Source organism: Pteropus medius, unplaced genomic scaffold (assembly GCF_902729225.1).
Source record: "Pteropus medius unplaced genomic scaffold, Ma_sr-lr_union100, whole genome shotgun sequence".
NCBI lineage: Eukaryota > Metazoa > Chordata > Mammalia > Chiroptera > Pteropodidae > Pteropus > Pteropus medius.
The window spans coordinates 4,635,396-4,656,816 of NW_024340695.1; the positions used below are offsets into that span (position 1 = coordinate 4,635,396).

Consider the following 21,421-nt stretch of genomic DNA (forward strand, 5'->3'; position numbering starts at 1 on the left):
TTTCTCACCTTGGCAGGACACTTTTACTAGGGGCCAGCTTTTGCCAATAAGCTGCTCAAATCTCTGGAAGGCTGCCTCAGGGTGCCTGGAACAGAGGTCCCTTCCTGTCAGTCTTAGAGTAAGTTCACTTTATTTATAATAGAGGGCTTGACCAACAGGAAAAGCTGGCAAGCTGAAATCTTCATGCTCTTGCATCTCTTGTTGCCAGCAGCAAACACTGTGATGACTCCTCTGATAGATAGTGTCCTTTTGAGTGATGACATATGCTGGGCTGTATTGTGCACATGATGCGGGAATGTGTTACTGTACAGGACTGTAAACCCCAACTCATGGATATGGGTATTTAGTGTTCATTAAAGAATGCAATTCTTTTACATTATGCTCTTATTTTGCAGAAGTTTTACATTTTATGTTACAAAATTCAAGGGTTATTTTGAACACTTGAGATTTTCATTTTATGCTCTTTTAGAAACTGTTTCAAGATACAGCTCCAGAGTATCATCTGAGATCTTGTAACACACAAATAGTCATCTTCATTATCCACATCATCAATTATTATTATTAGAGCTGGTGTTTGTCACTATTCTGGTGTGACAACTTGATTTTGCCCCTCATTCTGGCCATTATAAATTCTTACATACCTCTTCCCACAAACCTCCTACATCTTTTACTGATGGGTACATGGGCAGTGGGTTCCCTGGCCTGGGGCAGAGGACATGAGCGTTAGAGAACAGGAAATTGAGCTGGTCACAGGCCCCTCTGCATGTCTCTGATGACACATAAGTTTCAAGAACAGATCCGAGTATTTGAGTCACCATGTTCTAAGCCTCTTATGTTCCAACACTCTATATCAGTAGCACCGGAGTGGACTTCAGTGCATCTCAATGTCACCTTCTTGGATTGGCTATTCCCACTTGCCCTGCACGCCCTATGCCCGTTCTGTCTCCTGCCTTTGTTTCTTCATGACCTCCCCATGATCTGCAATTACTTTATCGGCTACTTGTTTGTATGCTCATTGTCTTCCTTCATGGAGCCTAGGACTTTCTCTTATTGATTCCCATCACTTTCGAGCTCAGAGTGGCTTTGAGCACTGAGGAGTTCTGCAATAAAGATGTGTTGGGTGATTGGGTGCACAGCTAATCATGCATGCCAATTAGGTGAGAATGAGTCTCAGGGGAAGGCTAATGTTCAGATTGGGTTGAGGCAGAGGTCAAAGAAGGCTTTCTAGAGCAGCGGTCTCCAACCTTTTTGGCGCCAGGGACCGGTGCTCCTATGAGAATCTAATGACTGATGATCTGAGATGGAGCTGAGGTGGTGATGATAGTACTGGGGAACAGCTGCAAATACAGATAAAGCTTTGCTTACTCACCCACTGCTCATCTCCTGCTGTGTGGCCTGGTTCCTAATAGGCCACGGACTTGTACCGGTCCATGGCCTGGGGGCTGATACCCTTGTTCTAGAGAATGTGTGCCTTGGTTGGTTTCCACAGACATACAGTGTGTGGTTTGTGGGCATTGGGTAGGCCTGGAAGGCCTTGTATCAGAGGGCAGAGCACCTGGACCAACATCAAACACCTTCCAGCTACTGCCCATGTTGCGGGGCGTGTGGTTAGGAGAATTCTGAGTTGACCTCTGACATTCCAGGACAGTGGTGCAAAGCCTCAATCTTATCAAATTTGAGCCAGAGTGTCAGATCTCTGCTGGAAGTTTGGGTGTAGAAGGCCCCAAATGGCTGCTAAGGACTTGGTTACTGGGAAAGCATCTACTTGTAGGTAGGGGGTGGGCAGAGACAATGGGAACAACATGGGGCTCCTCTACCTTGAGTTGCTTCATAAGGATACAAAAATGCTCTCAGGCTGCCGAGGAGGCTCTGGAAGCAGATCCCAGGGCAGTCCACTTACTTGCAGCTTCTTTACTGTTTCACATTCCCTAAGGCCTACCCTCCAAGATCTATGGAGTTGCTGTTAAAGGAGGAGATGGCTTGGTTTTTTTCATGGGAATCAAATTTGCTTTGCAAACTTTTAAAATAAAAAACATATTTATTTTTCCTGTTGGTGCACAACTTAGAAGTGACAAATTTTCCCAGCTGCCCCACCATAAGCTAGCTCTGCTCCCAGAACAACTGAGCTAAGTTTTAGTCCAGAAGGAGATCTCTTTCACACATGATAAATACAGAGTTGGCTAAGATCAGATAGCTAAAGGACTAAATTAGTTGAAGGACTGATAAAGACCTATAAAATCTCCCCAGCTCAGCACCATGAGGGGATCAGGATAACTACAGCAGTATATGTGGAGAGAGGCAGGCAGTCATAAGGATGGACGATGCGTGAGCTTGGGTGGTGTTATGAGCTGAATTGTGTCCCCCTAAATCCATATGTTGAAGCCCTAACTCTGCACATATTGGTACCCACAGTCTTGACTTCCACACCTGCTCTGTCTCTAATGAGGCTTTGAGCATTCCCAAATCTGATCTCTTCCTGTCTTTGTCCCCCAAGGGCCCATCACAACCCTTGTACATAGTAGGTGCTCAGCACATGCTTGTCATACCATTGATGTGGAAAAGGCTGCTTTGCAGCATCTGGTTCTAATGCAATGAGGTCGATGTCCTCAGCATGGATGAATCCTAATCCAGCCAGTTTTCAAGTTCAGTCCACCCTTTCTTTGCTGGGAAGGAGCAGGAGAAACAAAACCTGTCCTATGTACAGTTCTGGCTCTGTGGATCTGATTTCTGACCTAGAGTTACAGAGGTAGAGGCATGTGGCTTCCTGGAGGCATCTAGACCAGCATTGTGGAAATGACAGCCAGGCAATGTACACATGACTTGTGTGAACACTTCTCTGGCTTGCACCTTCACAAAGCAGCTGGGGAAGGAAGCTTGGCCTCAGGTAAGGAGACTTGAGTCTCATTCTTCACCAACTGGCCATACTGACTTGAGCAAGTCTCTCATGTGGACCCCTGGCCCAGTGAATGGGCCCATGATCACTTCTGAATCAGAGTATTTCTGTGGGGCTCAGTAAATGAGTGATCAGGAAAGCTGTCTTTATAAAACCCCACATCATATCAAGTGTGAGGGATATTATTATTGTACTATAACTATTTAACTAGTACTGACACTTGTGCTAGTAGAAGTGGATAGATGTGTGGCTGGGGAAGCTGAAGCTTCTTCCAGGAGACAGGGTGCCTCCCTCTTCCTCTCTTCCTCCTCCTTTCCTTTTCTTTCTTAGTTAAACTATGATAAGAAAGAGGTTTGGATAAAGTGTGGTTATTCTGTCAGTGGATTACGAGCTTACCAGGCTGGGTGGTGTTCTACCTAGGTGGTGTTGAATTCAGAGTCAGTTTTCAAATGTTTGTGCTGTGATTGACTGAGACAGATAGCGAAGCACAGGCTGGTTGATTCTCTGTTATGGGGCCATTCTGTGCATTGTAGTTTGTTGAGCAGCAGCATCCCTGGCCTCTACTCACTAGATGGGAAGTTGTGATGGCCCCAAATGTCTCCAGATATTGACAAATGTCTTGGAGTGGAGAGTGGGCAAGGGGAACTGACCCTGTTTCTTTTCATTCATGTGTTGTCAGATCTCAATGATCCTTGAGGCCATGGGGAGTCATCCAGGCTCCAGCCTCGCTCTCTCTTGGCTGTATGTCTTTGGGATTTCCCACTGCTGTCCCCACTTCCCTGTGAATTGGCCTCTTAGAGTCCTGGAATGGGGTCAAGGGATGATCCCTGTCCTAACTGAGTAGCTGTGTCAGTTCCAGGGCAGCCACATGCCAGGCTCAAGTTGAAGCAAGCCTGGCTTTTCCAGTTTCCCAGCTCCTGCCCATCTTCCTGCAGGCTTATCAGCCTTTGGCTGAGCCGGAGGCTTGGTTCTGACACTTCCGCACTGGTCATGTTGGGGAAACAGCCTCTCTGAACTCGTTGTTTCCTCATCTTACACTGAGGATATTATAGGCCTGGTGCAGGATTGCTGTGAATATAAAGCTAGATTCACTTGCAATGCACTCTTCAAATTTAAAGTACCTGTTATTTTAAAATGACTTATTGTTTGAGTGTCCACAGAATGCCAGATGGAGAATTGATTTGGGACTCTGGAACAGCTGGATTTCTGTTTGGGAATGGAAATGAAGGGAGTGTCATCTGGGAGGCCTCCACATTTAATTCCATTATGGGCTAAAACAAAGGGTGAGGAATATTAAAGAGGCCTGATCCCTATTTTCAAATTAGAGACAGTGACTATCTCTTGCTTCTAATTACACAGGACCTCTTGAGAGAATAAATGAAAAACCTGCCTCATGGTACTAAGCTGGGGAGATTTATAGCTCTTTATTAGTCTTTAAACTATTTAGCCCTTTATTAATATCTGATCTTAGCAGACTCTTTCTTTTTATCAGGAATACTTTGTTTACCAAATCTAATAGAAGAAATATATTTAAAAAAAATGTGTTGGGGTTGGGGCCATATCCAGGAAATGTAGATATAAAGTGATTTAGGATAATGCTAAACATTCCCCATCTTGTCCCATCTATGAATTTTGATTGTTTTAATAAAATAGTTTGAATTCATATATGCATTCTCTGGTGCAGACAGACCCAAATCACCATTTATTTTTCAGCTGAACCATGAGCTGGGCTCAGGTTGTGGGTGTCATAACTGAAGGCCCGAGAGAATGAAGAGCTTCATGTGGTGTTGGCACTATGATTTTGTGCATCCTTGCTTGCTCTCCTCCTTCTTTTTCACTCTACCTTCCTCCCTTCTTTCCATTTATCAACTATGATCTTCAAATTGGCTTGAAATGACCTGTTTTCAGTGAACAAACCAGGCACAGTTCCCTAGAGGCCACAGGGGATTGTGAATACACTCCCTAGCAGAGTGCCTTATTTTCACTATCTGTTGGTCAGTGGAGTACATGGCCAGATGCTGAATTCAGATTCATGAACCTGTCTCACTGGCATGGGAAGTGAAGCCCAGATCTTACTCTGTGCTAGAAGAAAGGGCTTCTGGGTGATGGAGGAAATTGATGGTACTGCTTCACTAAAGATATAATCATCTTGTTGCCTGCATCCCAGACCCACCACAGAGAAGGAGAACCATGACCCAAAGGCCGGAGTAATTACAATGCTGTTGTTGAATTCAGTGAAGGTAGAAAATCTGAGACAATATTTCAGACTATACCTGCTCCTCTACCATTGTCTGAGTTTGGAAAGCTCAGACTAGCTCCATCCCTGGGAATGTCTCTGGTCCAGTGCTTCTCCCTGGAGGCATCCAAATTCTCCTCGTCATCCTAATCACTTCTCTTGAACCTGCCATGCTCTATTTTTCAGCTGGCGGATTTGGGCAAATCTTTAGAGCCCTCAAGACACATTCTCTACTACAAAGAGCCATAGGGAGCTCTATTGTCAAGGTCATCAAGTCCTGCCGTGTGGGGCAGCTGTACTGACAGTTATCATTGTTCTCATCATTATCCTTCCTGCACTGCAGGACAGCCACCAGGCCACGAAAACCTAATGTACCTTAAATGCGGGGCCAACAACTCCCTCTCCCGCCCTCTTCACCCATGGTGAGCCTTGATCCCCTCAGGTGGAGCTCAGTGAGATGACAAACAGCCTGGGGGCAGTTCAACCTGAGTACTGAGAAAGGCTTTCAAAAAATCATGGGGTGGGAACATCACAGCCACAACTTTACACCACTCTTGGCTCCCTCTGATGCTCCCAACATCATCAGCATAGCACAGATAGAAGACGGGACAGCTGCATTTTTAGAGAAGTCAGCCTCAGCTCAGGTCTGAATTTACACTAAATGGTTTATTGGTAAATTGGGTCAATGGATGTCAGCATTCATGGCAACAAATGCAGGTGGACTTTGAAGGTGGAAAGGTGAAACATGAAATTGTCTTCATAAGTGCTAGTGCTGAATCCTAGTCCATAAGAGGCCTCTAAGAGCCCCTATAAAACCTTAGAGGTGAGGCCCTGAAACTCAGGCAAGGGGCTCTGAAAAGGCAGCTTTGGCCATGGTTTCAGCTGCTGCAACCATTCAGCATTTGTACATCTGGGGGTGGTAGCAGTTGTTGGCAAATGGGAAGGCTGCTCCATTAATGCTTTTAAAACACAGAGGCTGCTCTAAATGAGAGAGACTGCTGGCATCTTGTGAGGTGCCAGATAACTGGCTGGTGTGAAGAATGCCCTGCCCAGCTTTTGAAGAGGCTGGTCCTATTGTCAGAGTCCTGTTTCATCAGCTGTGCGGCCCAACTGTCTGTGGCACCTTAGGCAGCTGCTGATGGCACAGTGACCTACAGATGCAGCCTCTCTCACCATGTTCTCCTTGGACCCATTGTAATTCCTTGGGGAGAATTGGGATATCTGGGCAAGTGGGGACACCTGTTGAAGTAGTGACACTTGATGAAAGGGGACACTTGGCGAAGAGGGTAACATATGGTGAAGAGGGGCACATCTGGTGAAGTGAGGACACCTGATGAAGCCAGGCATGCCTAGTGAAGCAGGGACAGGGAAGAACCTTGCAGCAGATGGAGATAGGTTGGCCTGGGATGCCAAGGCTTAAAGAGGGAGATCACTGTTCATGGGAACGAGATATGCTATAACTACCTTTGCTGAGATGTCATTTAACATGTAATTCACCTCAGGCTTCCTACCCTTTGCCCCACATCACTTCTACCACCTGCTGGCAAATACATGCTGTGGAAAATGAACCAAAGTACCTTTTGGTTCCCTAAGAGTCTTGACACACCAGCAATGGGTTCTGGGCCCAGACACAATTTTTCTTGCTTGTAAAGCCACAGCTGAGGCAACAAGGTGTAAGAGGAGGCTGATGGGGCTTAGTATCCAATGGTCTGGGATGTATCTTGACTTTGCTATTTCCCAGGCTTATGACTTAGGGGAAAATTACTTATGTGCCCTGGTTCTCTGTCAATAAAAAGGTTGTAATAAAGAGTTTTTGTAAGAAAGAAATGAGCCTGTGCCATGGTGAGGGGTAAGGAAGCACGTTTCACCAGTAGTGCTTTTTTGCCTGGAGGGGCACCAGGCTGGGGCGTCTTTCCTTGCTCTACTGCTGCCACTTGCCTGGTGCTGGGTGAATTACCTTCTCTGAACCTCAGTTTTGTCACCTATCTGCTGGGGTTCTTGGGACTGTGTGCAGGGCCTGTGCAGGACAGTACCTCATCCATAGTGGCTGCAATGACCACTAGGATAATGTGAATTTAGGAGCGCATGGTAGCCCTGACATACTTAGAAGATGGCTGTGTTGCAGAACAGTCACTAACAGAGCCACCGAAGATGATATGCAACCACCTCCTCTGCTGGTCATAGGACTGGGCTGTGTTATGTTTATCTATCAAGTGAGCTGCAGGGCCACACACGCTTCATTTAACTGTCCTGACAGGTTTGGCCCCAACCCTCCCACACACATGAACAGTCATACCATATGGCACCACATGTGGTCCTGGTGCTCATCCCTGGGAAGGATTTGGTAGAGCTTCATAAAGTATAGAGAGGGCTGAGCCATTTTAAATGGAGCCTTGTCCATCTAAAAGGCAGGGACTGAGAGAAGATAGGAGGTTGGTTTAGCAGGAGACAGGGTGCCTGGGCACAGAGGGGCTGTCCTAAAGCAACCATGATGCAGTGGTGGAGATGGTGGGTCAGGACACACCTACTTCCTTAGTTCTACTTCTTAGCCAAATCCAAAGACATGGAACTTTGGGCACCCCTTGAACTTAAAATGAATTGTTTTAGGTCAAATGCAAAGATGTCCATTTTACGCAATGGCTTCTGATGAACAGACCCTAAGAGACTGGGCTGATAAGGTGGGAGGAGACAAACAAGCAATGGATGACTACCTGGACACTGGAAATCATGGTGACCACCCCAGTCTCTACGCATGACTCATACCAGGTGCTGGGCTCTGTGTCCATGCACTCAGCAACAGTCCTAGGAAGTAGGCCTCTTTTAGAGAGAACGTTCAGAGAAGTGCACCCATATACCTAGGATCACACAGCGAGAAAGTAGCACAACTGGATTCAAATCCAGTTTGGTTTGATCCTAAATCCATGCCATCATCAGGTTACTCTGACTCTTACAGAGACATCTGGGCTTTTTCCACGTATTCTTTCTAGAGCATGTTTTTGAAACATCCATTAGAGCCAAATGGTAGAGGATCTTGGACTTGATCCAGGAAGACAGTGCTAATAATTTTCAAAATATTAAGTGTTTAAGGTCAAGGGTGAGGGAGATCAAACTTGAGTCCTTATTCCAGTACAGTGGTTCTGAACTGCCACACACTGGAATCACCAGGCTGTACCCCTGATCAATCAAATCAGAAATCTGGGGCTGGGACCCAGGTAGCAGAGATTCTGTAAATACTAGGGTGGAACCTCTCTTAGAGAGATGGTCTCAGTGTCCACTGAGGGTATCAGGACAATAAGACTTATTAATAGTGTTCAAGGTAGAACTTAAGCAGCCAGAGATGATGTGATTCTCATCTTAGGAGACTACTTCTGTTTCAGCAGCTGAGTCCTGGGTGCCTCTGCAGTTATTTAAACAAGTAAAAACTATAAGTGAAACCCATGAATTGTTATTAATCAGAAAGAAAAATCTTAAGCAAAAAAGCTAAAATATAATAATTTTTGTTAAATAATGAACACTCATGAAACATCAATAAAATGGTATTAAAATGTTTGTGATTAATTATTTTTCAGCATCCATCTGATGATGGCTTAAGCAGCATGAAGCAATAGCTGCACTTAAAAAATGACAAGAAAATAGCTATTTATTTAGTTGATAGAGAATGTTCATCTCCTTCTAAGATCACTAGTATCACTGCTTATCACCAAGGTGAGTGCTGATTCTTGTGTCTTTATGCTGAGGTGGCATCCACAGCTCCTTTGCCTTGAGTTCCTGGAGCAAATCTTGGGGTCTTTCTGGGAGGAGTCTTGGGAGAGATGGTGGCCTGCCCCCACAGATCAATGAAGCCCAATACTGTAGATTGCTGTGAAGTGGATGCTGAATTTGGACACGTTCCAGGGGAGGGAGGATGTTACTAGGCTGGGAACTGTGTGGAGGGAATGAAAAATGGGCCTGGGGACAGGTCCCATGCTATTCTGGCCTTGCATTCTCAGGGCTGGACCCATCTGAAGACCAGTGGTAGTAGGGGTCCAGCAAGTAATTTTGTCTTTCTTCCTGCTCAGCCCAATTTTCCTCCTACAGGGAAGGTGAATGGACTGGGGGGAATGCCAGAGGAATCAAGAACAGCAACAGACAGAAAAGTGACATGTTCCCTTCCTTCTTCCTACTGCACCATACTCCATAAATTTTTTTTTTTTTACTTTTTGTATATTGCTTATGCTATGGCATTCCAGGCATTGGCAGGCTGCAGAGCGAGATGCACTGTCATGAATCCACCAGAATCCATCCAGAGACAGCCTCATGGGTGAAGATCTTTGGAGCTTCCACTTGGAAGTGTTAGCAGTGTCATCTGTCTTATGTTCTACACAGTGCTGTGAAAATAATATTAAAAGGTAAAAACCAAAGAAATCCATGACTAGAAAATTTCAGGGTGTTATGGAATCATTTGACAATAATTTATACTATACAGCATCAGACAGGTGTGTCTTTCTTGCCAGCCCTGCTTTCTCTGCATCTGCATACAGCTGACCCCAGGTTCTTCCCCTATGTGCCCAGAGGAAGCTCATAGGTGGTTGATTTTGGAGAGGTAGGCAATAAGGGCCACGGCCACGCCCACATAAATGCCAGTTCCGATTGTGATGGAGAGCACAGCCAAGAACAGGGCCCGCCGAGAGCTGGTGCTGGCCTGGTGGAAGTCTCCCTTGGCCACAGCTTTGTTCGTCTGTAGAGTTAGAAAGGAAGGAGGGAGAAGAAAAAGGAAGTCGAGATGAGAAAGTTGGAACAAACGAAGTGAGGATAGGGTCTACCTCTGGCTCCCTTCCAACTTGAACTTAACTGATTCCAGGGAGAAAGACTAGCCAAGGGCTACTATGCATGTTCCCCTATTGACAGCAGTTATCTCCAACTGGCAAAGAAGGAATTGGCGGTGGGGGAGGGGGGAGTCTTTTACTTATTACTGCTTCACCACTGCAAGACACTCAAAGTGTAAACAAAAGGAAAGAGTCCTAAGAAAACACCCATGGTTGGCAGTAGCCCAACTGAGTCCCACCAATGTGGGGCCCAGGGGTTTGGGCATCAGTATGCCAAGGATGGGATAGATATTACACGTCCAATGCCCTGCTTTCTACCCAATAATGACATTTCCTTTTTTTTTTGAATAACACTAAATTTTCTAAAATATGTTCACACTTACCTTATTTAAGCTTTACACCATAGTAGGGGTGTGGGGAAGGACATTATGGTTCTTTTTCCCAGAGAAGAAACAATGGCATGAGATCATGAAATTGACTGCAGGATACTTGAAATTCTACTCTTCAGCTGGTGGCCCTGGAATCATGCTTTCCTGATCATCTCCCTCCCTTGCATAGCTAGAGTTGGTACAATTCATCTACCAATAAAATGGTTTGAGATAAGACCAATATCTAGATTTATAGTTGTTCAATTACATAACAAGGTGTTGGTCTAATAAAATTCATGTTTCTTGGGGTCATGAGGTAGCAGGAATGTAAAGATTTTGGGCGATGTATCTGATGTGTAGCCTTCCTTATCTTGCTCTACAAGTGAGATTAGGTGCAAAACCAAGAGTATGGTGATTGTTGTGGGATTCAGCTGTGATCATTATGGAGGAAACACCTAGTAAAATGGCAGCTTATCTGGCAGATAAGGGTGGAGGTTACCAAGGTGTATAACTTTCAGGAGTGTCATGTAATGCCGAGGCTGTCAACCCTATGCCGGTGAGGGATTCTGTATGGTCAGGGTAAAAGCAGAGTCCACTCTCCTGGTAGAATGTCCTAACTTGCTCTCTGGTCCATTTCTAGGAACCAGATTATGGCCGGATCCCGTTTCCATGTGACAAAAGTAGTATTTCTAAATTGAGAGGAATTTTTGTCAAAATGGAAGAATAGATAAATGCTGAGCTTGCCCCCTCTCACAATCACATCGAAACTGCAACTAAATTACAGAATAGCCATCATTGGAAAGCCTAGCTGAGCAGAAGTCCTACAACAGGTGACACATAGAAGAGGCTACCTCAAGATTGGTAGGGAATATAGAGATCTCAAACGAGCTGGTCCCGCACCTGTATTTGGCAGTTGAGAATCTGGGTAAATATTTTGGCTGTGGAGCTCCCCTCAGAAAAGCGAGGGGTTCTGGCCGTACACTGGGCTCCCCAGGCAAGGGTTCTAGTGCTGCAAAAAGAAGGCCTCACAACTTTTGGCTGTAAATACCAGCAAAAATCATGGCTGAGTGAGCTGGAGAGCTGAGGGAGTTGCAGGCTTTCCTCTTAAAGTGCCTGCTCAGACTTATCGCTGATGGACTCGCTTACTCTGAGCTCCAGTGCTGGGGCAGCAGCTCGAAAGGCACCAGGAACATATGGGGAGGAACTGAGTTGTCTGGTTTCAGAGTGAGGGCTGGAGGGGCAGCTTTCTCCCAGACAGAAATGTTGGCAGAGGGTATTGTTCCTTTGCTGAACCCTCCCATGCCTGGCTTGCAGAACCAGGTGGCTACCACATATGAGTCTCCTAAAAGGTAGCTAACACTGGTCACTCTGCCCTGGTGATTACCTGAGATCCTGACCTCCTCAACTTGTGGGCCCACCTGAGCTGCTTCTAGTGCATTTTCCATACAAATGGCTGGTGTTGGCTCATGCTGCAGACTTTCCTAAAATGTCTTAAAGGTTCACAAAACCCAAACAGTCATGATCTGGCCTCAGCATGCCCCATACATCTTGCTGAGCAGCACCAAACCTGGTGCTAGTGGCAGTCAATTTCAGTTTTCAGCTTGGCCTTTCGAGGTATATTTAAGTCTAACGTGGGTGGCAGCCGTTTGCTGATTTCTTGGTGGCTCATGCCAGGTGGCTCTGGGCAGGGCACAGGCTACAGCTAAACTTGGCCTGTGGCAGGGCCCCTCCCAGGAGGCCCTGGTCTGCATGCCCAGTGGCCAGCTTCAGTCTGAGCTGGAGCACTGCCTGGGGTTACATCTGAGGATGACACGCCCAAAGGGCATATACTGTAGGCACCAGAGCTCGGCTAAAGCGAATCTTGTTCTGTAGGGTCAGCTCCTGCACAACAGCTCCTCCATTGGTCATCACAATGAATCAGCCTGAGGGTCAATCCCTCCCATCCATAAGAAAACAGCAACCAAGGCTCAACGGCAGCAGGAGGGCACACACGACCCATACAAGTGACATACCTGGAACACCCAACTCAGATGGCCAAGGAAGACAGTGTTACTGGGTCCTATAGGACACCTACTACATAAAGTTACTCCTAAAACTGGGAAACACAGTGGCCCTTCCTAATACATAGAAATAAACACAGAGAGGCAGCCAAATGGGAAGATAAAGAATCGTGTCCCACATGAAAGAATAGAACAAAGTTCCACAAAAAGAACTAAATAAAATGGAGACAAGTAATCTACCAGACACAGAGTTCAAAACACTTTTATAAGGATGCTCAATGAACTCAGGGAAAGAGTAGATGAACTTAGTAAGAACTTTAACAAAGAGACAGAAAACATAGAAGTGGAGATAGAAAACAAAAGTGGAGCTAGAGAACATAAAAAGGAACCAGTCAGAAATAAAGACTACAATAAATGAAATGAAGAATACCTTAGGAGGAATTAATAGTAGATTAGATGAGGTGGAGGATCAAATCAGCATTTTAGAAGATAAGATAGCAGAAAACACCCAATCAGGATGGCAATAAGAAAAAAGACTTTAAAAAAAATGAGGATCTTTTAAGGAGCCTCCAGAACAACATCATGCGCACTAACATTCGCATCATAGGGGTACTAGAAGGAAAAGAGAGAGCAAGGAATTAACCTATGTCAAGAAATGACTGAAAACTTTCCTAACCTGGTGAAGGAAATAGACATAAAAGCTCAGGAAGTGCAGAGTCTCAAACAAGATGGACCCAAAGAGGCCCACAACAAGACACATAATAATTAAAATGCCAAAGGCTAAACAAAGAGAGAATCTTAAAAGCAGCAAGAGAAAAGCAGTTTGTTACCTGCAAGCGAGCTCCACTAAGACTGTCAGCTGATTTCTCAATAGAAACTTTACCAGTCAGAAGGAATTGGTATGAAATATTCAATGTGATGAAAACCAAAGACCTACACCCAAGATTACTCTACCCAGCAAAGCTAACATTTAGACTCAAAGGACAAATAAAGAGCTTCCCAGACAAGAAAAAGCTAAAGGAGTTTGTCATGATCAGGCCAGCATTACAGGAAATATTAGAGGGACTTCTTTAAGAAAAAGAAGAAAAAAAGAAAAAAATATGAATAATAAAATAGCAATAATTACTCTAACACAAGAGCTCTAGGCCAGGAACCTGTACCTGGGATATTCCAGGAAAACCACCAGGGAGGACCAGAGGGGTGTGACATGCCTTTATTACTCACGGCACGGAGAAGCTTCAGCAGTGGCTGGTTGAAGCTTCAAGAAAAGGCCTCAATTCAAAGGTAAGCAATGTTTTTATGCCCACAAGCAGAGGGAGAGGTAATCTCACTGGAGGAGCAGCCTCCTTCTCAGGTGGGTGGGAGCAAGATGTGCTGCTGGTTATAGGAGTAGATAACGTCCATGGGAGCAGCAGAAACATCCTTGGAAGCAAGCACTGTTGAAAGCCCTTTGTGTACTGCCTTTCTTGGCTGCTGGCCAGACAGCCAGTTGTCTTCTGAGTAAGTGGAGGGGCTATGTTCTGAATTAACACCACAACTACATATCTAGAGACAATTACTTTAAATGTAGATAGATTAAATGCTCCAATCAAAAGAAAGGGCGGCTGAATGAGTAAGAAAACAAGACCCTTACATATGCTGCCTATAAGAGACCCGCTTCAAATTGAAAGACACACTAAAAGTAAAGGGATGAGAAAAGATGTTTCACAAAGATGGAAATAAACAACAACAACAACAACAAAAGCTGGGGTGGCAATACTTATACCAGACAAAATAGACTTTAAAACAAAGGCTATAACGAGACAAAGAAGAACCCAGTTATTCTACTTCTGTGTATTTATCTGAAGAAATACAGAACACTGCTTTGAAGGGACATGTGAATCCATATGTTCATTGCAGCATTATTTACAGTAGCCAAGATATAGAGACATCCTAGGTGCCCATCAATGGTTGAATGAATAAAGAAAAGGTGGTATATATATACAATGGAACAATAGTCAGCCATAAAAAAAAGGATGAAATCTTGCCATCTCCAACAATATGGATGGACCTAGAGTTTATTGTGCTCAGTCAGACAGAGAAAGACAAATACCACAGGTGGAATCTAGAGAATAGTATAAACAAACAACAGAAACAAGCTCATAGATACAGAAAGCATTTTGATGGTTGTCTGATCAGGGGTTAGGGAATGTGTGAAGGAGGAGGGCATTAAGAGGTACAAATCGGTAGTTACAAAGTAGGCATGGGGATATAGAGTATAGCATGGGGAATATAGTCAGTAGTATTGTAATAACCATGTATGGTGTCAGATGGGTGCTGGATTTATTGGGATGATTACTCCTAAGTTTTATAAATGTCTAATTACAGTGTTGTACACATGAAATTAACATAATATTGTATGTCAAATAATTTGAAAAATAAACAGTGGTATTCATACATTGTATAGATAGGTATGGGAGTCAGTATATTTTTTACTCAATAAAAACACCAAGGCCTTTACAATGGATCAAAAATGGTGAGATTCCAAGAAAACTCATGAAATGAAGTTCAATCCTCTGTGGTCCCGACCCAATCTGATGAGGTCTGGAGCTCTGCATTAGGTTGAGAAAGGACTCTGGTCTGCTTTATGGCTTCCCTCCCTTTTCCCTAATTTCTGCATTTTGAAGGCCAATTTTATGTCTTCCTCCTTCAATTATTTGGCTTGGAAGCCCATTTGGGAGCTAACCACCAACAATTTTTAATGAAGCAGGGCTAAGGGAATGTAGAATGGGAAGCCTCCTAGGATAGTAGTAATTAATTAAGTTTTCATTAGCTGTGTTTCATTTTACCTAGTAGCATTACTAATCTTCAAGATCTTAGAATATAATTCACTAACTGCTAATCCTCAGCCAAGCAACCATCCTGTATTAAAATGGAATTTGCTGCTATCTCTGCCATTAGCACTTTCCTTGTCACCGTGGATTCTGCTACAGGAGCAATGCAAAGATACAGAGAGAAAGGCAGGGTGTCCATTCTGCATTTCTTACCCCTGGACTCAGGGCCCTGCTGGGAGTTCCTGTGTCTCCGAGGCCTGACCTATTTCATTGGAGTTCACACATTTTAGGAATGTTCTTTAGTGTTTGCCTTTCCTGCTCAACTGTGTGCCCCAGAAACAGGTCTACATCCCCCTGTCCATGTGTGCTGCTCAAAGCCTGGGCTAACATCCCAGGGGGATGGCAGGAACTCATTAAACATTTCATGAGTGACCAGGCAAGTGAACTCTGTAAGACCAGCACCCCTCAAATGCTTCCAAGTGGTATTGGCCTACAGGCACATCCTCCTTGTTTCTCTGGTGGCCTTTATGAGGAAGGCAGGGTACTGGGAAATCTTGGCCTAAGCTCAACTCCACAGACACCCACCTCCTCCTGTGGATTCTGAGCACAAACAGCACCGATGCTCTCATCCTCAGGAGCCCCAAGCGTCTTTTGAAAAATCACTCTCACTTATTTGTTCTCATAGTCTAAGCTGGGGAACCTTGATTTATGTTTTTGTTTGGTTTTAGGGTGATTGTTCAACAGAGACCCAATATCTGCTAGCAGGGGCAGAAGGACATCACAGGTGCTTCTTGGCTGGAATAAGCAGATGTTATTTGCTTGTCGTAATTCGAAATGTAGACTTGTCTACACCCTCATATGTTGAGTATTCAGCAAGCACACTGAGAAGCTGGACCCCAGGGCAGCTTGTGGATCTGATCAGCCCCAACTGTAACATGTCAGATAGCTTTACAGCAGGAATTCTCAAGCCTGATGCACATTTGAATCCCTGGAGAGCTTTGAAAACTCCTGATGCCTAGGTCACACCCCAGGCCAAGTAAGTCAAATGCTCTGGATTGGGACTTGGGCTCTGCACCTTTCAAGCTCTCAGGTGATTCCAACGTGCTGACAAGTGTGAGACCAAGGTGGCCAACTGCCTTGGTTTCCCATGATGTGGGATTTGCTGTGCTAGTTTGGGACAGTCCAGGCAAACTAGGATGAGAATGATGACTTTGCATGGAGGAAGCCATAGATCCACTTGCATGGAAAGGACACTGGTGACTTATGTCTTCCCAACAGAATCACAGTTTTACTTCATCAGGCTCACAGTGGGTGGGAAGGAAGCTGGGCAAATTGGAGGTCTGTAAGCTCAGCCTTCCTGGAGGCACCACTCTGACTTCTGCACATCGACTGCACTACACACATGAGGTTATAGTTTGCGGGAAGGGAAGTGGCCTAGACTTTGGGCTCTCCCAGTTTTGTTTTCAGTTTATGGGGTGTTATTTCTAAATCTCATTTCCTCTTGACTGGTTTATGGCCTTCAGGAGTTTATAACCTTCTGATCACCTCCTTTCTAATGGTAGTATAAGGCTAACACCTGTTTATATGGGGTCAACACTCCTTGCAGGTGGAAGCCTGGTCCTTGAGCCTACTCAATCCTCCTGGGAAAATGCCTTCAGCTCTGACTTGAGCCAAAGAAAACAGAAGGATTAATCCCACTTTTGCATTTTGTTCCAAGATAGTCAAATACTCATTTTACGAGGTCTTGGGCTTGTTAAGGGGTCCCCTTCCTCCTGTCTTGTCCGTACTCCTCCTGCTCCCTCTAACGCTGCCCAAGACAGATCCTTCCACAGGCAGACCTACTCATATTACCTCTGAGTGCCCACTATGGTTCTCATGCCTTGTAGAGCAGCCTGCAGGCTTCTTACCCCAAACCTAGACCTGCAGGGCTTAATCTCCTCCCATAGTCTGTCTTGCCCTCAAGCCCCTCCCATTGCACGGTTGCAGGTGTTCCCAGCCAAGGCTTCATTTGGGATTGTGTAAGACTTCATTTGGGATTGTGCAAGGCTTCAAGTACTCCACTGATTATAAAAGGGGACTAGAGTATCTGAAAATCAGTGTACCCATCTGCATAGTGAGCCCCATAGGTGGCTGTGAGGGTGAAACGAGGTCCATGTGAAGCCTTTAGCATGACCTTGGAACCAAGTAGGTCCAGTCAGCGAGGGCTTTCCCACTGCCACCTGCTCTCTGCCCTCCAGATTTCTCCAATGGCCACCTGCCTATGGCTGAGAGGCTGACCCAGGGTCCACTGCCAGGCCCCCAGCCATTCCCTAAAGGCTGTCTGACAGCCCCTGTCGAATATTGGCAGAGGAAACTGGGATCACCAACCAGTGAGGTCTCAGGACTGACCCCTCCTCCAGCTTCTCCTAAGCCTCTCTCCTGTGCCCTCAGCTGCTCCTCGCCCCAGCCACTACACTGTCTCTTGGACCCCGCCCCACACCGCTTTTGTAAATAAGCGCTCCTCAAGTGATCTAATTTGGGCAGGCTATTTTCTGACGACAATTACAGTTGTTATAAATGCTTGCATCAGTTGTGAAAAGTCTCTCCATCTGGAGAGGGCTCCCTGAGGACCTCCTCGGGCAGCCTGACCTGCAGGCTCTCTGTGGCTGGTGAGAGGCTCCCTGGTGTCCAGCAGCTAACCTGGGATGTCTGTTCTCGGCTCAAGGGTATGTTTACTGGTGTGAAACACAGCATTCCCAATTTTGTGGCTTAAAACAAGAATAAGTACTTCCATCTGTTTCCATTTCCGAGGGTCAGGAATTTGGGAGCTGCTTTATTTGGGCTTGGAGGGGCATGGGCTGCAGTCACCTAGACATCCTCATAGTGTTAAGGGTTATGCCCATATACTTGCTCAGCACTGCTGTCTGGGTGGGGCAAGTCCCACCTTTTCATAGTGTTCCCTTGCCTGAAACTTCCTCTCCTTCTTCATGGCCCTGCTTATCTCTAGTCTGTCCATAATCCCCTCCTAGACAAATGGCATGTCCTTGCAACATCTAGGAATCTGCTTTTGGGGGCCTCTTTTTGAGAGTTTGTTTGGAAGTTCTAGCAGGGGAATGCAGCTACTCATATACTGTTGAATGAAGAACGGTCCTCTCCTCTTTCGGGAAAGGTCATCCTCTTCTAGTGCGCACCTTTGGGAGGGATGTACATAGAGCGGTGAGGGAGGAAGGGGACACCCGCCTGGCCAGCCAGATCAGCTGAATCAACCCTGGTGATCAATGGGGTGTCACAGCCAGATCACCCTTACATCCTGAGGGCCCTTTTTTGGGCTGTAGCTCAGGCTGGTGCTCACAGGGTCTGCTCCTACTTGCCCAGGGTGACTGTAAACTCCTATGAAACTGCAGGACACATACACGATATCACAGTAGACAGCTCCTCCTGTCACAGCAGAATCACATTGGTGTCAACCATCAGGGAAGTGACAGATTTGGGCTCCTGAGTCTAGGCTAAGTGTTGTACCTCCCTTTTGAGCTTGTGTTCCAAAGGTCAACAGATAGCTTTCTCTCAGCACTGCCTCTGTCACCATGAAGGCAGAACCATGAGAGCCAAAGCATTGAACAGAAGGGTGTGTCTGGCACCAACCAGCCTCTGACCCAGTCTGCAATCCCATTCATGCTCTGAACATAGCAGGAGAGTGCCTGTTCCTCCTTTGGGTAGGGACCTTCTCCCTTGTCCTTGCCCTTTTTTCCCACAGGTCACCAGGGAAGTGTGTTACTTTCTTTTGGGGAAACTTTTGCTCAGGAAACAAAAAGTGCAGGTGGCTGGCTAGGTACTGAACAACAACCAAGCTGCAACTTTTGTGTGCCAGTGGGAGCTCAGTGGGACCCAGTGAGCTGTGACTTCTACCCTCATGAAGTCTGCTTGGAGTAGAGTCACAGGGGAGAGAGAGCGAGCCTTAACACAGGGCTTAGCATCAAAAAACAGGAATCAGTGGTCAGAACTCAAGAAACTGCTCAGGCTCCAATTGGCTGACTGGATGCAGGGCTCAGACACAACCCAGATAAGAGAAATGTCTTTTAAACTCACACTCAGAAGGTGCTGAGCTCATGTACACCCCATTGGAACATTTCATGTTGAAACTCAAAATGTGCAATCTGGTTCTTTGGATACATAACTACCCTCACTTACTTGTTTGCAAAGATATGTAGAAAATCATATTTTAAAGTTAAAAACAAAAGTAAAATATTAGTGCTAAAGCTTATGAAAGGAACTTTCTTCTCCCTTAAGTGAAGTGCTATTTAAACGAAAGAAATGAAAATCATATAAACAGCTTTGTCTAAAATTGCCGCCATCAGAATCATGATTCACTGGATAAAACCATGAGGTCAGTCACCACGTGCACCAGTGGTCATACCTCCTGAGGCTGGGACAACTATCATGACAAACCGCTGTGCCAGGGGAACATGCTTTCAGAAGACAGAATGCTCCTTAAACACATTTAAAGCTCATTTTGCTCAGGTTTTCATGGTAAGAAATGACCAGTTTATAGAGTAATTAAGTCAAATTCACATTTCTTAGGTGGGACTTTTTAATTCTTAAGCTGTATTTACCCACAAACACTTCTTGTGGTAACAGAACTCGTGATTAGTAATGTTAATGGGGTGGTTTCATTGCAGGACTGGCTCCTTCTTGTGGTCTTTGACCTGCTTCCAGGCCCTGCTTTATTCTAATGCCTCTTGGCACGTCCAGGTCTTGCCTACAGGGATTAACCAGGCTGTTCTCACCTACTTCCTGTCACGTCTCCCCTTTTCCTGCCCACCTGAGGTCCCAGACTTACCAAAGAGATTTCTCTTGGTGTTTGCTAGCATGCTGAAGCCCCTGCACAGAGGGTAGACCAAGTCTTGCCTGGAGAATCTAGGTGAGTAGGCCAGCAGCTTCAGCGTCAGAATGAAGAGGAGTACTACTCTGTGGGGACAGGTCGGGACCTCTCCATCAGTCAGGGAAAAAGAGGCATGGATGTTTCCCAGGGCCCAGATGTGGGGTGTCATGGGAACTGTCTTAGATCCTGTCCAGTGGAGCCCAACTGAGGGCAAGTGGACCTCTTCAGAAAATGCTGATGGAAAACACATGGCCTATCTCAAGCAAACTGGAGTCAGTGATTCAGAATGTATGTGGGGCTCTGCAAAGCACCCACCCAAATTGTCAAGATGAGAAAGAAAGTTTTATATGCTTTGCAGGCCCAGAGGGCATGAGGCCTCATATGACAATCCAAGGTGGGTAAGTCTTCTCTATCTGCTATTTCTACTTGCTCACCATGTCTGATTCCAACACAACGGACACCATGGTTGGCAAGCTGGGAGAAGAGACTAAACCTCTTTTTCTCAGGTCTGTAGGCATGCCATTGTAGAATGCATCTTAAAAGAACAGTGCTATACGCCAACCCTCAGAATGGCTCAAATAGAAAAGAGAAACAGTACAAAATATTGGCAAGAATGTGGAAAAACTAAAATTTTCAAAAACTGCTGGTGAGAGTGTAAATTCGTGTCACTACTTGGAGAAACCTTAGTACTTCTTAGAGCCGAACATATCAATACGTTATATATGACAGTTCCCTTCATGGTAAATGCTCAACAGGAAATTTTCCTATATTCACTGAAAGGCATCTACAAGAACGTTCACAGCATTAACTGTAATAGCCCCCAAATGGAAAACCAGTCCAGTGTCCAAAAACCGTAAAAAGGATAAATAATAATAATATCCAATAATGGCAATGAAATACACTTCAGGAACATAATTTTATCAGAAGAAGCAGGACACATGATTCTATTCACATAAAGTACTAAACAGGCCAAAATAATCTATGCTGTTTGTTAGCAGAGAAGTCAGGTTAGTGGATATCTATGGGTAGGTCAATAATTGAAAGAAAGCATAGTTTTAAAAATCTACTCTTGCACTCCAAGATAATTTTAGAAATGATTCTAACAAGAATTAAATGAACAGGTAAGAATTATCAATAAAGAATAAAGAAACTCATTTTATAAATCTATAGGAGAAATGAAATGAGATACTAATTTTCCTATAAACATAGATGTAAATGAGATTCATCAAGTGGCTCCCCTCTCCAGACCCTCTTCTGGCCTATGTATTTGCAGTGGCCTTTCACCATTTATCACCATTTGAATGCCTAATTCATCTATTATATCTTCATTGGAGCCTGGCCTGCCTCCTGCTGAGGGAAAGGCTCCTGAGGGCCCCTGAGTTCTCCATTTCAGCCCATACCTCCCTGGTGCACTTGTACTTGCCTTTCTCCCTTCACACCAGGCCAAT

General features: G+C 45.2%; 1 protein-coding gene across 2 annotated transcripts in view; it reads right to left on the bottom strand.

The window, feature by feature from the left end:
* Positions 1-9,569: 9,569 nt before the first annotated feature.
* The window catches only part of SYNDIG1 (synapse differentiation inducing 1), a 254,701-nt gene continuing 242,849 nt past the window's right edge, over positions 9,570-21,421 (bottom strand). For both annotated transcript variants that reach the window (XM_039864680.1, XM_039864686.1), the window contains one exon: positions 9,570-9,846. In XM_039864680.1, the coding sequence (XP_039720614.1) occupies positions 9,688-9,846 (159 nt within the window). In that variant the 3' untranslated portion in view covers positions 9,570-9,687. The remainder of the gene's footprint in view (positions 9,847-21,421) is intronic.